Source organism: Brachycentrus maculatus, unplaced genomic scaffold (assembly GCF_059751285.1).
Source record: "Brachycentrus maculatus isolate JH-2025_06_01 unplaced genomic scaffold, ASM5975128v1 h1tg000168l, whole genome shotgun sequence".
NCBI lineage: Eukaryota > Metazoa > Arthropoda > Insecta > Trichoptera > Brachycentridae > Brachycentrus > Brachycentrus maculatus.
This window is the reverse complement of record NW_028280921.1, coordinates 340,910-368,034: the sequence shown is the minus strand read 5'-3', so window position 1 is coordinate 368,034 and position 27,125 is coordinate 340,910. Positions and strand designations below refer to the sequence as shown.

Below are 27,125 nucleotides of genomic sequence, written 5' to 3'. Positions count from 1 at the left end.
TGGAGTGCGGATAAGGGTTTAAAAAAAAAAAGAAAAAGATGCCAAAAAAAGTCTAAAAATAATTAACTATGAAGGATTATTTATGATAATTACATACTTTGTCATTTATTTCACTGTATTTTACGCTGGACGCATTCCGGTGTCCGGTTGAACATTTCAGAAATCTGGCAAGCCTAAATATAATAAAAATAATGTGAATACCAATAAAAAAGAGACCATTCATGTTAAACAGTGGAATTTTTCTGACTACAATTTTCTATGTATCTTAATTCCATACGGAAGTTGACATATTGACTACCGTATTTTACGGTCATGCGGCACGTTTGACTGAAGATAGATGGACGAAAAAGGTGCTTGACTGAAGGCCTAGAACAGGACGCAGAAGCGTGGGTAGGCCCCAGACAAGATGGTTTGATGACATTAGGAAAGTGGCGGGCCTGCACTGGAAGAGAGTCGCGTCCAACAGACAACTGTAGAAGTCCAAGAGGGAGGCCTTTGTTCAATACTGGACAGAAGAAGAAGGCTGAAGTAAGTATTTTACAGACTATAAGACACACTTTTTTTCTTAAAAAATTGCCTAAAAAATTTAGATGTTATAGTCAAAATTAATATAAGAGTGTCTTAAGATTTTAATTAAAAATTCCCGCCGTTCTTAAAAATGGCCATATATTCTATGCCGCGACATTTGCAAAGTTCAGATGACGATTTCGAGGGATTTTAAAGGTCATTTAAATTTCATAAACTAAGATGAAAAAAAATATATTGCTTTACAATCTAATAATGAAAATGGTAACGTAAAACGGGGCTACTTGAACTTTGATGTGTTACTTGAGCCCAGTACAAAAAAAAATTATATCTGTATTTGGTCTACAATAATGACCGTATCGACATGATTGATTGTTTCCCTGACAGGTGACACTTATTGTCACGATACTTCGATCGATACCACGATCTAAATATTTTTTTTGTACTGGGCTCAAGTAACACATCAAAGTTCAAGTAGCCCCGTTCTACGGTAAACATGTTATTTTCAAAATAACTTAAAAATTAAGGTGCATCTCATAGTCCGTAATAATGTGCTTTTAAATAACAGCTTTTTACCACTATGGCAGCGCCATCATTAACATTGCTCATAGTGGACTGGGTAGACAATATTTTAGTAGTGTGTTCTTTGACAGCTGCTAAAATATTGTATATCCACAAGCATTATGAAATTAAAACATATTAGAAGTGTGTGATTTGTCTTTCATTCTTTTCCATATAACCAGACTGAGCCACAGCAACAACTAGTAAGCAATAAATAAATAAATAATAGGGGCGATTCATTAAGTGCAAATATTTAGATCATGGGTGGCCAACATTTGCTGTAGCCGGGCCATTTTTTAGAAATGAGATATCCTACCGGACCGTAAAACAAAATTTATTTTATTATTCAAAGCAAACACTGCATATCAGACATGTCGACTTTGTTTTAAATTACACGAAAAGCTAGTTTATAGTCCATCTGTATTATAAATTCTCAGTTCTTCTGTTACTTTTCTCTTCTTTAGTCCAACGTCTTAGCTACTTGACGCCATTATGGGTCTTGAAATTGTCAGGATAGTGAAATACTCCCATATATGGAATATGATACGAACTACGCACAATGGAATGTTCTTTTGGTGGTTTTGTGTACATTAAAGGAAAAAATGCGTGATTTGCTCCGCGAGCCGCAAGTAGATATCCGGCGGGCCACACGCGGCCCGCAGGCCGCTGGTTGGCCACCCTTGATTTAGCTGTTATAGTCAATCACGTTAATCATGCTTCACATATAATGTTTTTAACCAAATTAAACCCGATTGATTGCTATTTTCAATCACTGTCAATATAAGAGATATTTGCTTTCTCCGTCGCCCTTTGGAGAAATTCTTTGAAGTTCCACTTTTTGTACTTTATAATCCTCGGTCCATTTTCTATGGTGTGAACTTTGACTGATGAGGTATACTCCAGATTTGGCAAAAGCTAAAAATTAAATTTAAACAATCAATGTCAACATAAATAATAACAAAAAAAAAATATATGAGTCATATAATATTGTTTTTCTGAGTTATAATCCCGCAAGCCTCTACTTTTAGAGGCTAACTGCAGGTAGGATAGTAATGACAGGGAATGTAAATATGAAAAATATATCACAAACACTCAGACCAATGGAAAATAAATCTTTTTTGAAATGATTTTGCTATTGGCGGGTATCGAACCTGCAATGCCAATTTTGCAGTTGAATATCTACCCAACTACGCCACAGCACCTGTGGATCATATTAAGGTATTATATAGGAAGAATCTTGAAATATTAAGAATTATGAATATTATTATAAAGGAACATTATTTTTGGAATATATGAAGTTGTGGTAGATGTGGACCCTTTCCTCCAATCTAATACAGTGGAACCTCTCATAACGAGCATAATTCGTTCCAGAATCATACTTGTTTAGCGAAACCTTTTTTGTTTTGACTAGCGCGGAAGTCTCGCCTCACAAGTTGATGTTGTGAAAAGGGACTTGCCCTCTCTCCGTAACTCGTTATGCGAAATGTCGCTCGCTAAGGGGGCAACTTCATCCCTTTTTTTTGCTTGCTATGCAAATCACGCGTTATGCGAGGTTCCACTGTATTTGCTTATTGAAATAAAGCATTTTGGTATATTGGCAACATATTGCATAATTCCGCATATGTATAGTTTAGAAAACCATTCTGCAGATAATCAGGAAATATTTTAAGGTTTGTCATCAATAGTTAAGATAATAGTAGGACAAATTAACTAAATAAAAAAGGTAAACTGTGTTCTTACTTTTGGAGTCAGCAGGAAATACTGTGAATTGTCAGTAGAGGAAGTAATATTGACGAGCAACTGGAACATTTTCCTTTCGTTAATCGGATCCATTCCTTGGTTCACTTCGTCCACACATCTGGAGAAAAATGAAATATACTGTATATTTTTCAGGTTAAAAACATAATTTTCATGTTTAAATTTTACTACTACTACTATTGACCTTTATTCAATAGTGCAAGAGCACTGCATTAAATTGATGTTAATTTGACTGCTTGTTATATGAAGAAAAGAAGGAATTATCCAATGTTTTTATATGAATATTATATACCAATATCTTTGTTAAGGTCTTAACTACATGTACATCATTATCAAATCCCGTAGCCAGCAGTCTGCAGGCGTAAAAAACACTTGTCTAAAATGTGTTAAATGATTCGGCAGTCAGCAGTCACTTTGTGGTAAAATGTATCCATTTTTTTAATGTACTTAGTAATTATCACTATTTTTTTAAATCAATTTTAAAATGTGTTTCGATGCATTCTGCATCATTTTAAATATCAACATCACATACAACATTTGAAAACAAAGCCAAATGCATCGAAACACGTGTCACAATGGATTTTAAGAAATAGTGGTATTTAATAAGTAAAACTTAAATAAAGAAGGGATAAATTATTCATTTAAGCTTAGACACATTTTAATATGTCATAATACCAATAAATTTTTTTATTTATTGATCTATTTGTCAAATAAAGAGTTAAAGTTTGTGTATTTAATGCTAAATCAAACACTGATTTTTTTAGTCAACTAAGTTGTATTTTAGTGTTAAAAAACACATAATAAAATAATATTGGTCTATTCGACAAGTAAAGAGTTAAAGTTTCTGTATTAAATGTTAAATCAATCACTGATTTTTTGAGTCTACTAAGTTTCATTTTATTGTTAATAAAATACATAAAAATTAAATAAATTTTGTGACAATTGTTTCGCCTGATCATGGAATTTTTTCCATTAAGTGTGAGATTTTGTGTAAGAATAGAGCGCAGATTTGCAATGCGGGCCATCTACCTTAGTTATATCCGCATGATATAACTAAGGTAGTGGTGACTCAATGAAACACCTTAAAATAATAATAAAAAATAAATTTGGATAATTTATACAGCGCCATTTTCGTAAAATACTACCTCAAGGGCGCTTTACTGTGAATGAATTGGGGAAAACATTATGGTGGAAATGATTTAGCAAAGAAATGTGTTTTTTAGTCATTATCTAAAATTTGTACATAATAAGCAAGGTTAATAATAAATGCAATTCCCAACTAAAAAAAACATAATTTATATTTGAGGCACTAACTTTGTGATTTTCCATTTTATAATTAAAATGTAACTTTGTTTTGAAAATCACTATAATGCCTTAATAATAATTATTATTTGATAATATTAATTTACTTGATAGAAAATAATCACTCATTGGAAAAAATAAAGGTCTAAATATATAACACACATGCAATGGAGGACTTAAATTAGATTACTCAGAAATATTAGAAATTAAAAAGGCAATTAATAACAATTTACAACCAATAAATACACGAGTCAATGATTTTGCTAAAAGTCCGTTATTCAATATGTTTCCAATCACTCATCATCCCTGGTCCCTTTTGACTGTGACTGCCAATCAACAAAAATAAATAAAGCCACTTGAGATCTACCCAAGCTTCTTTCCCTAACCGTCAAAATATTTTGAATATTGTTTAGTAGATAGAGTTTTAGTATTAATCAGTCTTGATAAAGAAGCGGTTAGCTTCGAAACCGGTAGACATAATAATTAAGTTATAATAAAATATTAATAGTGATTTAAAAACAAAGATACATTTTAATTATAAAAAAAACATATTATCTGGTAAGAGCTACCCTAGGTTGGGTTACCTGAAGGGCACTTTGGAGAGTTGTTGGAGGGCCATGAGGTACAGCGCGGTGGACAGCGCCCTCTCCCCGCCGCTCTGCGTGTGAGAACTCAACACCTGGAGCTGTTCTTCGGAGCGGAACCTCACGAGGATGCTGATCCCGTAATAATCATATTCTTCCTGCAATACAGAGGCCATTGTTCAATACTGGACACAAGAAGGCTGAAGTAATTTATTGAAAAAATAATAAAAAATCAGTGTTATATAAAAAATTAATCGAACTCACTTCTCCATTAGGTTTGGATATTTGCACCTCTCCTGCACATCCCAGTTGGGCAAACATTTCACTAAATTTTGTATTTATTTTTGAAACCTGACTTTCTAAAGGTGGAAGCCATTGCTCTCTAAAACAGAAAATTATTAAAACTGTTTTATAGATATCCCATAGAAGCGACTCAATTTGTATATAATAGAACATCTGGGCTTTTTTCTTTTGACATTTACACAATATACAACCGGTCATCTCTTGCTAGATGTCACTTCCGACTAGTACACGAGTGGCCATTCAGATATTGAAATAATACAATCCTTAAAACATCTGGATAATTTATAGTTTTGCAATATGGATCTCCAAAACATGGGCAAAATTATGAAAAATACAGTGTGTAAAGTGTGTGGTGAATCAGGTAAGTCCCGGGACTTTATTAAATTCTAAAACAAGGTTCTTGTCGAAACCGGTATGTTAAAGTGTACTAATAATAAATAAGTGGTTAAAACAAAGTTGTTTAATTTTATAAAGTTTATAAAATGTGCCAAAGTATCTGCGAAAAACATTCAAGAAATAACACTTCTATTCAGATGAAGTGGCCTAAGCACTTCTACATGTGGGTAAGCAACAAATAAGAAGAGAAGCCATTTACCTTAGGTCTTGCATTTTTATTTCTAATTTCTTTGCTTGCTCATTTAAAGAATGGACTTCTTTTTTTAATTTTTTGATGCTAGCTTCTCTGGCTTCAAACTCGTTGATTAGCTGAAAAAATACACAAATACATATTTAAAAAAAATATATATCAAGACAATTCAAATGAAAAATGGGAAACAGTATTAAGAAGAAAAAATATAATAAAATAATTATTATTCAAGATTATATCATCAATTTTAATTTTTGTATAATCTGTCCTCATAAATTTGATTTTAATGTGAATCACAAATCGCTCACACCTTTCAAGAACGTCATAAATCAAAAACTTGATTTTTCAGGAGAAAGTTTTTAAAGTTTAAAAATATAATACAATGTATTAAAAATAAATATCAAGCCACTTATTGAACTTTTTACTGTGCAACAGATCTTTTCAGGTTAAACCTGAAGGTTTTTTCTCCATTTGAAAAATAACTGGTTTATTTGAAAAAAAATATTTATTACCTTTTCTTATTATTATTACCTTTTCTTCAAAATGCAAAAACAACACTTTTTGCCCTGTAGCGGGTAAATATTAAGTTAAAAATATGCCTCTTTTGCTGGGATATAGTAAATTTTCTAGGTATTCCGAAAACATGCACAACTGAGAATTGACGATTTTTGATTTATGACGTTCTTGAAAGGAGTGAGCGAAATATCCAAAAAGCATGCCTGGTTGTCCCCATTCCCGATGCAACATATTTTCACTTGTAAAACATCCAAATGTTCCTGTAGGGCGGTCAAATCATTGGGCAGTTTAGAAAACTCGTTGGCAAACGGGAAGCCACTTTCGTGAGGCAGGAAATTTCCCGTTCTCTCCTTCGCCTCTTGAAGTTTTTCCTTGGCTGTACTTTTGGTGTTGTTCAATTGACGAGTGATGTTTTCCAGGGTGATCTGTGAACAGGAGGAAGAGACGAGTTGAAGGAGATTGACGGTAAATATTAATACTGTAAAACCTCGATATAACGGACCTCTATTTAACGGACTTCGGATATAACATACAAAAATCTGGTCAAATGCAAAAACGTTTTAACGTTCTGTTCATATTACATATTAAAATTCAATGTAAACAATTTTTAGCGGCCATGATTCAGAACTTCAAAAGTACATAAAAAAACAAAGCTTGATTCCTTTTTCAAAGCAGGATTACCGAAAGCAAGTTTTCATGATATTTTCAAAAAAAAAGTTTTTTGATTTATTTTAAACCTTTTTTTATATAACGGACTTTCAGTTTCAATGGACAGTCCCTCCCCCCAATAAATCATGCTTATCTCAGCTTTGCATTCCTTCCTCATGTCACCATTCGAACATCAATCATACATCGTTTTGACACACATTTGTTTGTTTAACTAGGCCTTATGGATTAAAACATAATCACATTAAAAAATAAGGGACAGTCTAGTGTTCATCCATACTCTGTTGAATTAATACCTCAGCATTGGTGGCGTTTTCTTTGAGGACCCTCAGAGACCTCTGCTGCTCCAGCACATCGTTCCTCATGATCTTGAGTCTCTCGCCGAAGACGGAACTGTTCAGGAACTTGTTCTGGTACCCCTTGAGGATCTCGTTAATCTTGACCTGCGTCTTGCACTGCTCCAGAACGCAGCGGGCGATCTCGGATTTGCATTTCAGCTTCTCCGTTTCCATATCCACGTTGGCCTCGTTCTCCAAAGCGGCTATTTTATTCTGCTGCATTCTTATCCGGGCCGAAATTGTTTTCACCTGCATTAAAAAATATATACATACAGTGAAACCTTGATTTTACGTCCCAGGATTAAACATTTTCCGGCCAAATATGTACATGTAATTATTTCAGTCCCGATATATTTTCATTAATTTATTACTAGCAGTTAGGTTTTTTCCGCACAGTTTACACGTCTATCCTGTCATTCCATTTTTACTAGATCTGTAACGCTTCTTTTTTTTTACATTATTCACGATCATCATTTAAGTTTTATTTATTAAGTCATTATGTACTATAAAAAAAAATCTCAATACCCTGTTATATACATACGTAATTTATACGTTCCGTCAATTTTCTACATGATTTTCACAAAAAAATAATGTTTTTTAAAAATACATTTTCCCTCCATTTAGGTTTCTGTATACAAAAAAAACTCATCTACATGATTTTCACAAAAAAAAGTTTTATCAGTCCCAGTTACAAAAAAAATGTAAAATAGGGGATTTACAATACATTTATATGTATAAACAAATACATTTTTTGCAGAGACTTACTAAATCACTTATGTGGAGTAATTTTTAGATACCTTTTTTTAAATATTTAAACAAAAAAGTGAAAATATATTTTTTTTTTTTTACAAAATTAACTCTTGAACGTTTGTCCATTTCTTTATTTTGCGTTTGCTCCATATTTTTGTTTGTGGGTGAAGCGGGTACCATAGTCGTGCAATCGATAATTTTTATACTTTTTACTAGTTTGTAGCTCAACTACGACATCCATCCACAAAATCCCACGTATTTTAAGTGACTTAATATGGTTATAAAGAAAATTTGTATCATCACTTGTGTATAACAGGGTGAAAATATAATGGGATATTGCTAATTTTTTGCTATTTCAACACACTTCGATCAAGAAAGGTATTTGTACCTTCTGCGCCGGCCTCATTTCAAAGGCAGAAAAGAAGGAATTATCCAATGTTTTCATATGATTATTATATACCAATAACTTTTTTTTGTCACAAGGTCTTAACTATATGCACATAATTATCAAATCAGTGGTTCGCAGGTGTGAAAAATACCCATCCGAAATGTGTTGATATTTGTTTTTGTAGAATGACCCCATGACTTTATTGAACTAACTAACTAACCATCAGGCCGCTTCACAGCAGGGGTAGGCAAGGAGAATAGAACGCCACACCACTCTATCTTTGCAAACATTCTTCGCCTCTTCCACGTTCATGCATCTCCTCATACATACCCGCCGATTGTTACGACTCCTCACCTGACCACTTTCAAATATTTAGCATACCTGATCCTGACTTTATTGCATATGTTAAAATGGATTCTACCTAGGAAGAGTAGATAATTAAGTGTTTTATTGTTATTTACATTTCAAAATTCTAATACACTTTTTGGGCAAGTGTCCCTCCAATGGTATTTCCAAACCGCAAAAGTGAGATGACATTCAAAGAAAAACAAGAAACAAATTTACTATTTTTTGACATCTCATCAAAGATGAATAAGAATATGGAAGTCTGGGCATTTACGGGGCTGACGACCGTCATCGGCTGGTTTAAGTGATCACTTTACACACGCGTAACATTCACCAATTCTACCCATTATTGACAACCACACTACTCAAATTCTTGAAAGTTCTTTATATATGAACCAATTTAGAAACCTTGTTCTTAAATCACTAGAACTTCACTAGAGACATCTATTGGTGAGATGTAAAGAAGCTTTTTACTAAGCAGAAACTCTTATATTAGTATACTAGTAGACTTCCATATTCTTCTTCATCTTTAATGAGATGTCAAAAAATAATATGAAAATAACTCCTGTAATTGGAGATAATCCAGATTTTGTGAACAAGTATTTGGACACACTCAAAATGTTGTAAACAAATTTATTTGTCAAATATATGTATTATTATACACGCTATGTTAACACTTACATGGAATAGGTACTATACACACACACACACACACTCTCACCCCAACCAACATCACTTTAATAAGAATAACATTATCGGTGGATTTTTGTAATTGGCTGTAGATTTGTTAATTGTTGTTGTATATTGTTTTGTAGTGGCTGTAAAAAACCCAAACAAAAAAAAATATATATATATTATTTGTATTTTATTCTACCTGCTCCAGCGATTCACTGAGCTTTTTCCTTTTGGAAATCAGGGAGTTGAGGGATTCCTCCAGTTTACCAATATCTCCATCTATTGCTCTAATCGTTGTTCTCTTCTCCTTTTCGAATGCAATTATTTTATCTAACCTGAAATCAAACATTTCACATAGATTTCAAAATTCATAGCTAATTTCGAAATTTTATAAACCTAAAAGGGTAATTCTATTCCCAGTCCTCTCCTTTTCTTCTTTTCCTATCACTGTCATCTCCTTTTCTCTTTATCCCATCCTTATCTCATACTCTTCTTATATATAGATTTTTTCTCTCTTACTTTTCCTATGCATAAATGTGAAAAACTGTAATTGGTACTCATGATTTTTTTTGTATTTTGATTTATCATGTATTGTAACTGTTGTTTTTCCTTCTAATAAAAAAAATAGCTTCAATTTTTCATTCATTAAAAAAATCTAGAGATATGTGTAGCTATTCTTTATAATTTTATCATTATAAGGTGAATTTTTTTAACGGAAATACTGAATACAAAGTGTATATGTAGGTGATAATAAATAACAGAGCTATTACTGTATTGGTTCTTTAGTAGTATTGCTTCAGAAAATGCAGTTATCTGCCTCTGTGGCGTAATGGTTGGCGTGTTTAGCTACTATTCTGGAGGTACCGGGTTCGATTCCCAGGGGGTTGAAAATAGATAGTAGTGATTTTACACTATAATATTTATTTAACATTACCCATTACTGGTACCTGATGCAGAGGGCTGATCACCTTTCCTTCATGTGTTAATGATCAAGATATCACTACGTTTATATGATGCAGTGCCATTGGGGTGCGGAAGAGGGTTTGAAGGAGAAGAATTTAAAAAAATAATGCAAAGCTAATAAATAAGTTGTATCAGCCTCCGTAGCTTAGTGTTTGATTGTTCATGCAGTAACACAATTCAAAACTTACTGATATTCGGTTTTGACAAGCATTTCCTGATCCACGGTATTGACTAAAATCCTGGCAGGTCGGATCTCGTTGGTGGAAGTTGACTTGGCTCCGCTATACTCCGACACCCTTATCACAAATCTGTGGTTTTCTGCAACGATACAATTCAATAATGAAAACCTGCAAATCGTACTCCTGATTTGAAGTGTACATACATACTTAAAGAAGAGTTTAAGCTACAACATACAAACAAAAAATAGAAAATTAACACATTGATGCAGGCCGTCTTTCATGAACCCTGACAACCCCATCAGGTAGGTAGTAAGGTAAACTAGGTACTACATATTGCTCACTCCTTTCAAGAATGTCATAAATAAAAAATTGTCAATTTTCAGTTGTGCATGTTTTCGGAATGCCCAGAAAATGTACTTTACCCAGCAAAAGCGGCATATTTTTAACTTAATATTTACCCGCTACAGGGCAAAAAGTGTTGTTTTTGCATTTTGAAGAAAAGGTATTGTTTTTTTTTTATAATATACTAAATATTTTTCAAATGGAGAAAAAACCTTCAGGTTTTACATAAAAAGATCTGTTGCACAGTAAAAAGTTTAATAAGTGGCTTGATATTTATTTTTAATCCATTGCATTCTATTATTAAACATTAAAAACGTTCTCCTGAAAAATCAAGTTTTTTGATTTATGACGTTCATGAAAGGAGTGAGCGATATGCATTAAGTTCTTTATGGCCTCCTTCCTCCTTTGTTTGCAGAACTTGTGATCTTTTTTTGAAGCCACGCAACATTTTTTTGTGACAGCGCGTAACACATACATACCTAGTATGATTTTTTAAATTTATTTCGTTATATGTGGGAATTCGTTATTACGAATAAATATTTTTTGGTCCCTTGGATTTCGTTATATCGCGATTCTACTGTAATATGTTAAGATTCAAAATAGTTTTTTAGGGCACAGCAATTTTTTTTCAACTCACATTTGAAAAAAAATATGAAACACTGAGCAGGTGTGTTTTTATTATTTTTATTATTTGTTCCATTATTTTTTCATGGAAAACCAACAGAAAAATTATAAAAAATAACAACATATACTAATAAAATGAAATTGGAATTCCAATTACAGGTTTACACTTAAGAGTAATCTAAACAAAAAAAATGTCATATACATAAGTATAACTTTATAATATTATGACTTATATTTCTTAATCAAATAGACATCAATAATATTTCTCTGAAACGTTTTAAAAGAAATATTATTGATGTCTATTTTATTGCACATATGGCTCTATTTAAAAATGAATTTTGGTAGGACTTGGTATTCATTTTAAGGATTTTGAATAATGTTTCTAGTCTGTGCTACCGGAACTCTAAAATTAAATGATACAAGCTTTGGGCAATCTACATAATTATTTAAGATTTTATAAAGTAAAATAGGGTCAGCAGTGTTCCTACGTGTTTGAAGCGTATGTTGTGAAACCAACCTGAGAAGAAGTAATTGATTTGCGGAGGAACATTTTGGCTCAGTCTGTATGTATCATCATTTCCTATCGGTATCCTATGTATTTTGTACTGAGTACATAAATATCTGACTATTGCATCTGGCGCTGTGATACAGTCCACGAGATAAGTGTAGAACCCCAAGTTCCTGGAAAACACAACCTTAATTGGTAAAATGTCCACACATACTGCACCCATCTAACGCATGCATAAATTACTAACAGTAAAATAAAAAAAGTTGTCCGCCTCCATAGTGTAATGGTTAGCACACTCGGCTACCATTCTGGAGGTCCCGGGATTGATTCCCTAGGGGGGAGGGGGGATCAAATAAATATAAGTGATTTTCACACTCTAATATTTATTCAATATTACCCTGGACTGGTACCTGAAGCGGAGGGCTGATCACCTTTCCATCATGTGTTAATGATCAAGATAACACTGCATTTATATGACGCAGTGCCCTATGCACCATTGGGGTGCGGATAAGGGTTTGAAGAAGATGAAGAAAATAAAATAAATATAAAACATAACTTATGACATTTTCGGGCTGAATACTCGTATTTTTTTGAATTTTTGAGTTTTATAAGAACAAATCATTTATTTATAGATTTGGCGTTTAATTTGTAGAACTCCATTTTAATTTATGTATTAAATGTTTAATTACACACTGATTTTTTGAATCCACTAAGTTGTATTTTTTTGTCAAACATTCATTTGAAAAAGCTATAACTAGGCAAAACAATCGTTAAAATATTGATTGTTTTTTAACAAATAAAATACAACTTAGTATACTCAAAAAATCAGTGCTTGATTTAACACTTAAAACAAAAACAGAATAAATCATTGTCAATTGTGAATTGAATTAACCTCAGTTGTTCTATGGGCACAGGCGGTTCAAAAGTAACTCTGCTGGGCGGACTGCATACGGCGTTCACTAAGTTGAGTTTTAGCTCGGAACGGACCTTCTTCATGAACAGGTTCATATCCGAACTATCCTCAAATGTGAAGGCGATCAGGTCTCGCATGGCGACAGAGTTCTCCAAGTACTTAGCGAAATGAGGCTCCTTGAAGTTTAACTGAAATAAAAGAGCACTTATATTCATCCTGTTGGCTAGTGCAGTGCTCCGCAACCTTTTTCCACCAACAACACACCAAAATTCTTCCTAGAATTCCGCGGCACACCAAAAGTAAAAAAAATATAGACCAATGGAAAAATTATTTTGTTATAATAAGAATTTTTTACAACATATCGAAAAATAGACAAAATTATTAAAATTAATTTGTCATTGTGTATTAAATATCTCCTTCTTATTATTTTTGTAGATTCTAGGGATCTGTTTGTGCCTCCGCATGTCGCTCTTAGAATGTTGACTCCCAGCTGTCTTTCCATCTTTTCGGAGGTCTGCCTGGGGGTCTGCCTCCTTCAGGGTTACCCTGAAGGGCGATTATCTGTCTTCTGATATAAATTTTATATGTTCTTTCCAGTATCGTCTTCGTTGTCGTCCCCACCTCACGATATCCTCCGTCTTACACATGCTCCGGATGTCGGTATTTTTTACTTAGTTTCGCAATGTGTTTCCGGTTATGGATCGGAGAGTCTTCATATCAATGGTTCGAAGTCAAGATTTTGGTCTGGAAGTATCTGCTCTACCCTCAGTCCCATAAGTGGCTATTGGTCGAACACATGTTTTGTATATTTTAATTTTACTTTCTATTCTCATGTGTTTGGATATAACTGCAGCTGTATTAAATGCATAATGAATAATTATAAAATGTCAAATACATTAATTTGACCACGTCACACCTGTATCCAGCTCGCGGCACACCAGTGTGCCACGGCATACCGGTTGCGGAGCACTGGGCTAGTGGATTGGTGCAAACTAAACTATGCACAGGAAAAGAGTTTATTTTTAAATTTATATTTAAATTCATATAATTAATTTTTTAGAATATCACAGATAAACTAAAGCATAAGTAACATTGTTGGATGAAAATGTAAGGATTATCATTAATTTACATTGATTACATTTGAGACTAAATTTATGTATAAATATTATTTTCAAAACTATTGTGAATGCTTCTTAATTAATTTTGCCAGATTGTAAATTAATTTTGCCAGATTGTTAATTAATTTAGCCAGATTGTTAATTAATTTTGCCAGATTGATAATTAATTTTGCCAGATTGTTAATTAATTTTGGTCTCTGAAAAACTTTTGAATGTTTTCATTTATTTTGAAGTTTTTTTTCCTCCTTACATTACATTTATTCAAATAACTGATAAATTACCAAATGATAAATTTGGTAACCAAAAATATAAATTACATTTAAAACATAGATTTGCACATATGGAAAATCAATAAAACAATATATGTATTTTCTTAAATCGTAAATTTGAAATATTAAAGATCTTTTTGAAAATCCTTAAAATTTTTAAAATTAAGTTTAAACATTTGATAAAAACATAAAAAAAATCAAAAAATCTGGAAAATATGTAATTGAAAATATTGCCTTACAATAATGCATTATTTCATTATCAAAAAAAACAACCCCTTTTCCAAATAAAACCTTCACTAAAACTCAGCAGTCAAAGAGGCAATGAGAGTTTATTTCAAATAAAAATGACATAAATCCAGTAACATCGACCAATTGTTTAATTCATTATATTATAAGTATTATTTTTTGACATCTCATCAAAGATTATTAAGCAGAAACTCTTATATTAATAAAAAGCTTAATAAAAAGCTTCTTTACATCTCACCAATAGATGTCTCTAGTGAAGTTTTAGTGATTCATGAACAAGGTTTTAGTATACAATCTAGCATGCAAGGTTTTTAGCAGAAACTCTTATATTAATAAAAAGCTTAATAAAAAGCTTCTTTACATCTCACCAATAGATGTCTCTAGTGAAGTTTTAGTGATTCATGCATGCAAGGTTTTTAGCAGAAACTCTTATATTAATAAAAAGCTTAATAAAAAGCTTCTTTACATCTCACCAATAGATGTCTCTAGTGAAGTTTTAGTGATTCATGAACAAGGTTTCTAAATTGGTTCATATATATAGAACTTCCAAGAATTTGAGTAGTGTGGTTGTCAATAATGGGTAGAATTGGTGAATGTTACACGTGTGTAAAGTGATCACTTAAACCAGCCTATGACGGTCGTAAGCCCCGTAAATGCCCAGACTTCCATATTCTTCTTCATCTTTGATGAGATGTCAAAAAATAATATGAAAATAACTCCTGTAATTGGAGATAATCCAGATTTTGTGAACAAGTATTTGGACACACTCAAAATGTTGTAAATATTATAAGTATATGTATAACTTGCCTCTAAGATGATGGGCTCATAAACATTCCCCTGAAAAAGCTGCTTGTTTTCCCTGAGCCACATGACCGCCTGGTAGGTGTGTTCGTTGGAACTAAGTAGCATCTCCAATTTCTTATTTGCCACGTTGCTCAGATTTCGTAACCTGGAATAATCACCAATGAATGACAAGTTCGCTTCCTTAACGCATTGCTTGCGGAAAACGCTTCATAGTGTCTTTTACATATTGCTGGTAGAGAGTGGAAGACCAGCATGCAAACAATACTACATGTCACTACCATTGTACTTTAGTTAAACACACAACTACACAAAATGTTAATAGCATGCGTTTTTGGTCAATCCGAGGACCACGTTTGGTACAGTAGAAACTAACTAACTAACCATCACGCCGCTTCTCCGCAGGAGTAGCCAGAGAGAATAGAACGCCACACCATTCTGTCTTTGCAAACATTCCTCGCCTCTTCCACGTTCATGCATCTCCTCATACATACCCGCCGATTATAATGACTCCTAACCTGACCGCTTTCAAGTATTTGGTATACCTGATCGTGCCAAGTTTTTCTCGGTCTTCCTCTGCTCCTTTTTCCAATTACATTCGCCTCATAAATTTGTTTTACCGTTCTTTCCTCACTCATTTGTTCTACATGTCCAAACCATCTCAACACACCTTTCTTAATTTTATCGATAATGCTCAGCTTTGCATTCCTTTCTTATTTCACTATTCGAACATCTATCATACATCGTTTTGTCGCACATTCTTCTGAGAGATCGCATTTTGACTGCATTCAGTCTACTTTCATCCTTCTTTTGCCAACTCCATGTTTCACTTCCATACATTAGGGTCGGAACCAGGACTCCGTTGTGTATAGTAGTAAGTGTGTGAATAATACTTTGGTAGTGACAAAGTAGTCTTGCAGGGGTGGCTGTAGTACTATTACTTGTAGTGATTGTCCTGACAAAGAGACGGGCACGTCTCGTAATTAGTACACAAAAATTTTGGTGAGAGATTACATACTAACATTACTTACATTTTTGTAACAACATATAAAGATTTTTACCAACGCATTGTTTGCGGGAAACGCTTCAAAGTGTCTTTTACATACTGTTGGTAGAGAACGAGAGACGCTTATAAGCGTTCTTTTTGCTTACTTTTGGTAAAGTGCGAGACATGCCAAAAAACATTTTACAGATCGAAATTGGGTTTGCGGTAACTTGTGATTAGTATACTAGGGTTGGGCGGCAGACTAGCCGAGTATAATTAGGGTCGGGGTCGATAAAAAAACCACCCGACAATATTTGTTAATTTCCGTTTGTTCAAAAAACTACATAAAATAAGCATATGTTTCAAGACAAAAAAATTTACAAAAATATAGAATATTACTTGTTCTCGTGGAGTCGGAGCTGTGGCAATATTTTGGAATCCAGTTCATACTGAATTTGAACTCTTGTTTCTTTTAATTTTTCGATTCCGGCATTGGTTTTAGAAACAGGAACTTGTAATTTTAGTATTTCATCCTTCACCATGGATTCTGCAAAGCGTCATCAATTTGTTACTGATTAAAACAAATTCAGAAGCACAGAAAAAAACTGCCAAAAGGACCAGTTAACAACAAATTACTGTGATTATTGTTGCCAGGATATACAGTGGAACCTCTCATAATGAATAATTCGCATAACAAGCATAAAATAAGGGTAAATAGTTGCTCCCTTAAGGAGTGACATTTCACATAACGAGTTACAGAGATAGGGCAAGTCCCCTTTTCACGACATTCAGTTGTGAGCCGGAACATCTGCATTAGTCAAAACAAAAAATGTTTCGCTTAACCCTTTAACCGCGTTAACTTTGTTCCTGAGAGACACCCGTGCGCAGCGGTTTTTCACCGTTTTTAAAATGATTACTTTTATCATGTATTTAGTTAAGAAACGATTTATTTTCCTAAACAAAAACGTTCAATGGGATTCATTGTGCCTTTTTGGTACTCTATAATACACGTGTGTCACATTATTCTTGAAATATATTGTAATATAAATAGATCGTAACATAAATAAATCAAAGCATGCATTGTGTGTCACTCTTACCCCCTGGCGATGCGTAGCGTCGAGAGTGAGACAGATATAGGCCATGATTATGGCGCCGACTAATTACCTTTTATTTATCTTTATTGATCTGTTCTTTTATTTATCCTTGTGATGTTACAATTTATTAGTCAGATATTTCAACAGATGTCATAAGGCCAAGGATTGACATATTATTTTATCCAAAGTTCCACACCATGAAAAAATCCCTCCAAGTTGAACTGAGGTTCGAAACTTGGAGCAAAGTAAAAACACATACGCTTATGTCAGCCGCGTATGGGGCATGTTTTGTGATAACACATACGGTTATGCGAGCCGTGTGGATCCGGTTAACGAGTAAGATTCTGGATCGAATTATGCTCATTATGAGAGGTTCCACTGTATTAATTTTTAGTAAATACCACTTTTCTCAAAAGTTATTGCGAGGCATGTTATGACGTATTCAACATCATTATCAAACACTGTATGTGAAGCTTAACCTAAATTTAAGAGTTGGGTCCTTAAGGCATTAAAAAATGAAGAATGGATAGGAACTGTTTGTGGTTTTATTTATCAGTGGGAACATGGCCACTCAGGGTGTAACTTTAGTCATTGTCATATTGTTGATCATGGATTTATTATGAATCATACATATATAGATTTTTAATGTGTTAAAATGTTTAACATGATTTTTGGTATTAATCATTTAATAAATTCTTTATTTCGTTTAGGTAAGCGGTGAATTTTTTATAAAGACATTCCGAGATTAGTTTATTTATATCGCAAAAGGTTATTCAGAATTTTCTCCATTGGATATGATAGAGAAATCTATAAGTTTAACCTTTCCCTCCCAGTGATATGTATTTATAACAACTTGACTTTAAAAATGAGAATATCAATATAATATAAAATAGATACAGGCTCAGAATTTTCGCATTCCTCTGTAATATAATTACGTATTACACAAAAGTATTAAAATACAAAGTTATTCATTTGCAGCGATGGAAATAAATAATTTGTGAAAAAATCGGGGATAAAAATCACCAATACACAAAAGTTTCTCAGTGTGTGCGTGCGTGCCGTGCTTTGCGTATACAGGCATGACGTAGCGTGTTTAGTAGTGCGCAGGTTGTCCTACCCGGCGGTCGTGTCGCTACGCTAGCTATTGTGTCTACTTGCAATGTATTTATCCTCGTTTTCAGATACTTACCAGAGCTAACATCACAAAATTGTTACATTTCAACATCAACTATAGTGAATAAAAGCAACATTTAGTAATTTTCACACTTTCCCGATTTTAATTCACATTTTCATAAAGTGTACAAAATACATATCACCATTGAACGCGGAAGTTTTTTAGCACCGTAAGGGCGTTTGTCAACTACATGGAATTTTACAGTCCGGCAGTCCGGTTTTGAAATATGAAAGCAACTATGACAGTTTAACATGATCGAATTTACGCGCAACATGTTCACGCACCGATCAAGAGCTCCGATCCGAAGAAAGATGGACAAAAGCACAAGCCAATCCAAGCCAATCATCGTTTTAAAACGCTAACTGACGTGCCGGACTCCGTGTAATTCCGAGTAGTAGATAAACGCCCTAAGGGAAAGGTTAACAGAAAAAATTATGAATAAAAGTGCAGAGACAAGGCTCACCATTTCCATATTGCTGTAGCAAATTGTTTCTATCGTTTTTCATTTTGGATAGACTAGCCTTGGCTTGATCTATATCTCTATGCTTATTCTCATGCTGCGTTATCTTGGCTGCTAGCTCCGCCTCCAGTTCTCGTATATTCCCATTCTGTGACGAGGAGTTCTCCCTCAATTCCCTTAGTTTTCTCATCAGGAGGGACATTTCTTTAGCCTGTTGAAAATAATATTCATCATCAAATGAAACAGAATAAAAATTATACAGTTTTCTGCCGTAAAAGGATTGAAATGTGTCAGTATAAAACTAGAACAAAATCACCTTAATACACTTATTAACGCAGAAATTTATGTTCACCCATTCAGAAAAATTTCATAATAAACGAGTTTTCCTTTAACCTTTTAACCGCGTTAACTTTGTTCCTAAGAGACGCCTGTGCGCGGCGTATTTTGCCGTTTTTTTAATGATTACTTTTATCATATATTTAGTTAAGAAACAATTTATTTTCCTAAACAAAAACGTTCAATGGGATTCATTGTGCCTTTTTGGTACTCTATAATACACGTGTGTCACATTATTCTTGAAATATATCGTAATATAAACAAATTAGATCGTAACATAAATAAATTAAAGCACGCAACGTGTGTCACTCTTACCCACTGGCGATGCGTAGCGTCGAGAGTGAGACAGATATAGGGCATGATTATGGTGCGGACTGACTAATTACCGACCGCAAGAAAAATCAGGGATCTGTTCTTTTATTTATCCTTGTGATGTTACAAATTATAAGTCAGATATTTCAACAAATGTCATAAGGCCAAGGATTGACGTATTATTTTATCCAAAGTTCCACACCATGAAAAAATCCCTCAAAGTTGAACTGAGGTTCGAAACTTGGAGCAATGTAAAAACACAAACGCTTATGTCAGCCGCGTATGGGGCATGTTTTGTTAAAACACATACGGTTATGCGAGCCGCGTGGATCCGGTTAATGACTTGTGAGTGACATTTCTAAACCATTTTTCAAAGTTTTGCTACAGAATAAAGATAGTTGATTCCGTTACCATGCTGCTCTTGGAGTCCTCCAGCTTAGTGACGTCAGCCTTGGCCTTGTCTATGGCGCTCTGCAAGGGTGCCATCTTGGCCTGGTGCGCTGAGACCAACTTGACGGCCTCCCCGCGATCCTTGCCTAGGTCGTCCAACCGCCCCTTCAAGTTGTCGTACTCCACCCAGACTCGCTTCTTCTCAATAAGATCTATCTCCTTCTCTATCTTCTTTTTCTCGTGCATGGAATCTATCACCGACTGCATACTGAAAAAAATGTGAATTATATTTTTAATGTCTTAACAATAAAATGTCTTAACCGGTTAACTGCCAAGAGCGTCTCAAGACGCATAATTTTCTATGAACGGAGCGCCGCTCATACAAAAATTATGTCTTAAGACGCGCCGTTTCAAATGGGCTTTTACTAAAGATTTTTAATTGTTTAAAATCATAGTTTGTGTGTGTGTATACTTGAAATATTAAACTAACATAAACAATTACTTTTGACATATAATTAAGTTTTCATTTTTTTTGTGACAAATTTTGTGACAACCCTGCACCAAGAACAAGTAATTTTATGATTATGGATAAATGACTGCACGACTGGCGCGCTTTTGATTTATTTGGTTAGTTTTATAAATAAACGTTATTACACTTTCAATAATGATATGTTTAGAAGGTTTTATTTTTGTCGTAAAATTCGCGGCGTGCTGGGTACCGCCATACATGTACCTGCCGGCAGTTAAAAGGTTAACAATAAAGAGATGTCTTAACAATAACAATTTTTCGGAATTTCGGAATTCGCGGATCACATCTTGTCAAATAATCATTCATTCAATTTTGAAGATGGGATACAAATTCTACATTTTTATAATAGAACTAGTCAAATTAATAATTTGGAAGTTTTAGAAATAAAAAAAGCTGTTAAACAAAAATGAAATGTAATTAACAATGAAATAAACTTAAGTCAAAGTCCCATTTTAATATTTTTCCCATAAAATCAAACCCAACCTAAACACAGTTATCCCCTTCCTTGCTCTTACCTCTCCTTAAAACACCATTACCCCCACCCCTATCCTTATCGAAACCCAATAACTTGTACACTGTTTCTTTTTTATATATATGTTTAGTCGTAAATTAAACCCTGAAGAGGGCAACAGGTTGTTGCCGAAACTAGTTGGTTAATAAAAATGTGAGTGGATCAAAAAACAAAGTATTTTTATTTCTCAAAATAATATATATTTTTAACCTTCCAGCAGGCGCGTTGTCATAAAGTTTATGACAAATGCACCTTATCGCTTCCTCCACCCTTTCCAATTACGACTACACTACGAGCTCCGAGCTATTCGAGGGTCAGTGTCTCTCTAAACTACAGACGTACCGAGTGTGCTAAGAAATTTTTGTTTTTCATTGAAATTTGGAAATTTTCTTTAAGCGTAAATTTAAAAAATGACTCCTTCAAGTGTGTTTTATGTATTTTATATGGAAATCAAACATTTTCTTATTTATTTTTCATTTGAATCGTTTCTTTTATAGCTAAATGTATTTTTTACTTATTTTAGACGTGTTTTAATAGGAAAACTTGTCAGACCGACCAAAGAGAGGAGAAAACAATGGAAGAAATTTTAACTGGAAAAAATTAAATTACACGATGGTGAAAGACATAAATTAATATAAAGAAAACCCAATTTACATACAGAAAACCTAATGACATAAAATTTATAACACGTGCCCATGGGAAATTTCTCAACGCGCCCGCTGGAAGGTTAAATATATGGTAAAAGCTTGTCAATTACATTCAAATCTTGCCATAATGAGAAAAATATTACAAAATTTCAATCATTATTTTTTATACATATGAAACGTTCGATAATTTGAAATAAATAAAAATAATTAATAATAAATATCACTAGTCTGTTTTTGGTAGGTTAGAAGATATAGATTTTTAGTAATAAGCTCGCCAATGTACTTATTTCTTTTCTGTACATATAGTTTAAATAAGGCGAGTGTTTTTGCCTGGAATTTTCACTTATGAATTACAAGAAATTATAGTAACTTTAAACATAAATAGTAAATCCACTCACGAGTAGGCATAGGCTATGAAACTTAAATAAAAAAGTTAGTAAAGTTAAATCAAGTTGAAACCTGAGTGGGGTCATGATAAGCGGTGTTGCATAAGCTATAGCTAGATTTCAGAGTCACTTGAACGTTAGGTAATTAAAAAAAAAAGTAGTTTAAATAAATAAATAATATGTTTTGAAATAAAATTTTAAAAACTAACTTGGCATTTGTCGTTTCCTGTTCATTCAACTGTGACGAGATCTGGGAGAGTTTGGTGTTGAGAGAACGGTGAGAAATTTTCTTCTCTTTCAACTCTTCGAGTAGGTCTACAGCCTCCTGCCCGCTGACAGCAATCTGCGTGCTCTTCAGCAGCTCCTGGGGGTTCATCTTGGCGAAGTCCTGGACTCGGTCCTGCGGCAACAGCTGGCAGAGATTGTCCACGCGGATGTTAAGGTGCTCCGTGAGGTCCTGGACATCTTTCAGCTTGACCGTCTTTCGGTTGATGCTCCAAACGGAGTTGTTGTCGGTGTTGAAGTTCCTTGTGATGGTGACGTTTTCTTCGCCCTCGTTCTGGTAGAGTTCTATTTCGATGGTGGCCGTCTCGTGCCCGCTTTTCACATATTCTCCAATCTATAAATATATCAAACAATTATTTTTCTGACATTTCAATAAAGATGAAAAAGAATATGAATATTACTACTAACGGTACTGGAACACTTATGATGAGGAAGACGGAAACGCGCAAATGAAGGCGATTATTTATTTATCGAAAATTATAAAACACTTATGCGAGAAGAACAAAGCGACGCCAATAGAAAAAGAGCGAGCGCGACGTATATACGTTTGAATTTTAATCTTATCTGAAAACACAAAAATTTGTCCTCCACCCTTTATACACGATTTTAAAGGAGTTACATGTGGTGGGGACAATATTACAAACAAATAAAGTCGATGAACTGCGTCTTTTTGTTCTTCACGCAAACATTTATGAATACAATTTCAACACACAAATTATTACAAAAAATACCCAAATTTGGAAGGCACAATGAAAGTTTGGGCATTTACAGGGCTTATGACCGTCATAGGCTTGGTTAAGTGATCACTTTATACACGTGTAACATTTACCAATTCTGCCCATAATTGATACACTCCAAATGTTACATTAAATGGTCAAATTATAAGCTAAAATAAGTTAAAATCATATTTTCAAGCATTTCTCATGTATATTAATATGATCCAGGATTCGGACCTCACATACAAATGAAATAGTCACTGCCCAATAAAAAAATTCTCTCATCCCACCATAGATGGCTATTGTGAACTCACGCATACTGTGTTATGTGTTTGATCAATATATCTAGAAGTTAAAAAAATTGGAGTAGTGTGTTTGTCAATCATGGGTAGAATTGGTGAATGTTACACGTGTGTAAAATGATCCGTCGTAAGTCCTTTAATGCCCAGACTTCTATATTCTTCTTCATCAATGTTGAGATGTCAAAAAAATAACACCGTATTGGAGATAATCCAGATTTGTGAACAAGTATTTGGACACACTCAAATGCTGTAAATATTGAACAATATGACGAATGAATAGCTTTTCCACATTAATGTGGTTCGTCATTACTGATATTTTGAGACTGGCTAGACAAAATTCTATGTTATGTACAAAACAAGGCAGCAGTTTAGAACTTAAGTCCTTTTTTTGTAAGAAAATAATTTAAATTGAATGTATTTTAGTACTTTACTAATTCAATAATAAAATTACATACTAGTCTGCTATCAACTGCTACAATATTTTGTAAGTATTTATTAGTATAATATAATGCAAGCAAAGAGCTGAGAACTTGTTTTTTATGTCATTGGAAATATCAACATGAAGTTCCAATGAATATTACAATGTTGCCAACTTACTAAACTCATGTTCGATAAGCAAATTTACAACAACAAAAAAAGTGAAAACATTGATTTCTCAGATTTTTATAATTGCAAAATAATTTTTTTTAAATCCTTCAAAGTAAAGTACGTCAAATCCAATATTCCACCCCTTTCAAGTTTAAAAATATATTACTTTAGCACCCTGTACAGCCTTCTTATTTAGATATTTATTTATATTATTAAGTGTTTATACTGATTAGTTTCGGAATTAATGGGGTAAATACTTGTGAAGCAGCAAATAATTCAGCACAAATAAGTCTTTTTCATTTGTCCGATGAGCAGTCCGGTGTATAAATGAAATTACAATTCATACAAATTGGTGATTTCTTTCTCTTAATTCAATTTTCTTACTTGTATTTTAACATGTCGTGTTGTGTCGGGCTGTGGTCCCGTGGTTAGTGTCGCGGACTCTTAAGTCAGAGTTTTTCGGTTCAAAACTACTCTACCACAATTTGATACCTATTTCTAATAATGAGCCGCTTAGGCTCACAGAAATAGCATGAAATTGAATTATTTGTGTACATAATAAAAACACGAATATTTCTCTATTATTTAAAACAAAAACAAAAAATATTCTACCAATTTTTCTGTTTTTAATAATAAGCTTTATAACATAATGTTTATTGTATACCCACACATAGACCTACCTATATCGCCCACTCCTTTCAAGAACGTCATAAATCAAAATACTTGATTTTTCAGGAGAACGATTTTAAAGTTTAAAAATATAACACAATGTTTTAAAAATAAATATCAAGCCACTTATTGAACTTTTTACTGTGCAACAGATCTTTTAGGTAAAACCTGAAGGTTTTTTCTACATTTGAAAAATATTTAACATATTTAAAAAAATGATTAAACAATACCTTTTATTCAAAATGCTAAAACAACACTTTCTGCCCTGTAGCGGGTAAATATTAAGTTAAAAATATGCCGCTTTTGCTGGGATATAGTACATTTTCTGGGAATTCCGAAAACATGCACAACTGAAAATTGACGATTTTTGATTTATGACGTTCTTGAAAGGAGTGAGCGATATGTCTAAGTGAGATTTATTGTGAAATGATGAAAAGTAAATTGCAAACAAAAATATGTAGAAAAAATTTGCTATTATTAAGTGGTTGCGCTATATTACATATTACGAAAATGTTTCGTATGTTGTATTCTTGATTTGAAAGATAACATCACAGAAACATGAAATTTGAAATATTTGTAGCTCAGGCAGCAGTGTTGCCATATATACAGATTTATCTGTATTGATACAGATTTTAAGCTGCCGTTACAGATGACAGATTTTATTCTTAGTTAGTACATACTTTTAGTTTTATACAGATTTTTGGAATTGGACATAGTATATGATAAAACAGAAGAATGAAAATATGTATGGATTCCAGCATGATTAACATTTGATAGTAAATAGTAGGTGAGAATTTGTCTAATAATGAAGTGCGTTATTTATTATTGGGTAGGGTACTATTTTGTCTTGTCATGGAACACTACGCAATTTACGCAGCGTACTGCAGGATTCCCCAAAACATGTCTATTTTGTTCATGCGACCGAATGTTCATTTTTTTATACACTTCGATTAATACACAATGTTTTAATCAGTGCTGGCTGGAAGATAATTATTTTAAGACTTGTTTAGAAACAAGTTAAAGGGTGAAGAATATGCATACTGTAAGTTCTGTTTAACAGATCGTGCTATTTGTATCAAAACTTTAAAGTAATGGCAAATAGGCACCTACACAGATTTTGGGTTATTGATTCTATACAGATTTCTAGACTGTTTGATTTAGATCATGGTTTTTGAAAGAGATGAATGTAGATCTGAGTGTGAAATATTGGTAAATGGGGAGATTTTGGAACAGGTAGATGATTTCATATATTTGGGTAGTATGTTTTCTAGGGATGGAAAGATTGATAAAGACATAGAAAGGAGAGTGAATGCTGGGAACAGAGTGAATGGTGCACTAAAATCAGTTTTAGCAAATAAAAATCTATCGGCGGAAGCTAAACTGGCAGTACACAATGGAGTTCTGGTTCCAACCCTTATGTATGGAAGCGAAGCATGGAGTTGGCAAAAGAAGGATGAAAGCAGAGTGAATGCAGTCGAAATGCGATCCCTCAGACGAATGTGTGGCAAAACGATGTTTGACAGATGTTCGAATGATGAAATAAGGAAAGAATGTAAGGCTGAGATAAGCATTATCGATAAAATTAAGAAAGGTGTGTTGAGATGGTTTGGACATGTGGAGCGTATGAGTGAACAAAGAACGGTTAAACAAATTTATGGAGCGAATGAAGTTGGAAAAAGAAGCAGAGGACGACCGAGGAAAACTTGGCACAATCAGGTATGTCAAATACTTAAAAGCGGCCGGGTCAGGAGTCGTAATAATCGTCGGGTATGTATGAGGAGATGCATGAATGTAGAAGAGGCAAAGAATGTTTGCAAAGACAGAGTGGTGTGGCGTTCGATTCTCTCTGCCTACCCCTGCGGGGAAGCGGCGTGATGGTTAGTTAGTTAGTTAGTTTTTTTGATTTAGATTTTTTGGTTTGGCATATGGCAACACTGTCAGGCAGGTTGGTGTAACTGTTGAATGATAACCAAAAATGAAAGATGGATAGTGAATTAAAAATACGCAAATTAGATTTAAAAGTACTTACGGTTTTGGCCCTTCCAATGACGCTGGTTTTTCCTCCTAACCCAAGAACAATAGCGCAAACAAATGTCGATTTCCCGGTTCCATTGGGCCCAATTATCAAGTTCAATGTGGATCCAGGAAATACTTCTACTTGACGAAAGGTACTGTAAATGATTTCAAATCAAGATCTCAATAAAGTACGGCGTAATTTAAATTGTAATTATCAAAGACAGTAATGCGAAAATTCAAAACATTCAAACTTACACGAAGTTCTCCAGCGCAATTCTATATATTGATCCAGGTTTGTGTCCATGCACTCTGTTTATTTTCTTCATTTTTAATATAAATCTGGCAGTAATTTAACAGAAACTATTTCATTTGGCGTTTGGCGGGAAACGTAGAAGAAAACAACAGAAAACGAACACATTTAAGTACACAGCTGTCAAACTACAAACATACTCAGGTACGAAAACT

General features: G+C 33.6%; 1 protein-coding gene across 1 annotated transcript; it reads right to left on the bottom strand.

Annotated features, from left to right (window-relative positions):
* Positions 1-1,535: 1,535 nt before the first annotated feature.
* Positions 1,536-27,102, bottom strand: SMC5 (structural maintenance of chromosomes 5). Its single transcript, XM_088261876.1, has 18 exons — positions 26,916-27,102; positions 26,674-26,815; positions 22,294-22,703; positions 20,033-20,279; positions 18,977-19,184; positions 16,645-16,792; positions 15,267-15,408; positions 12,806-13,014; positions 11,923-12,086; positions 10,449-10,578; positions 9,497-9,632; positions 7,098-7,388; positions 6,339-6,560; positions 5,629-5,738; positions 4,995-5,112; positions 4,731-4,888; positions 2,827-2,944; positions 1,536-2,001 (listed from the first exon to the last, which is right to left on the bottom strand). Exons 1-18 carry the CDS (start codon positions 26,984-26,986, stop codon positions 1,852-1,854), a joined length of 3,174 nt encoding a protein of 1,057 aa, XP_088118002.1. The 5' UTR covers positions 26,987-27,102; the 3' UTR covers positions 1,536-1,851.
* Positions 27,103-27,125: the final 23 nt, after the last annotated feature.

Excerpts from the sequence above, each read along its gene's own strand:
- SMC5 (XM_088261876.1), bottom strand. The coding sequence starts at position 26,986 with ATGAAGAAAATAAACAGAGTGCATGGACACAAACCTGGATCAATATAT. Across the intron at positions 15,409-16,644 it reads CTCCGACTCCACGAGAACAA|GTTACGAAATCTGAGCAACG; the intron begins GTAATATTCTAT and ends TGATTATTCCAG. Across the intron at positions 6,561-7,097 it reads AAAACGCCACCAATGCTGAG|ATCACCCTGGAAAACATCAC; the intron begins GTATTAATTCAA and ends TCCTGTTCACAG.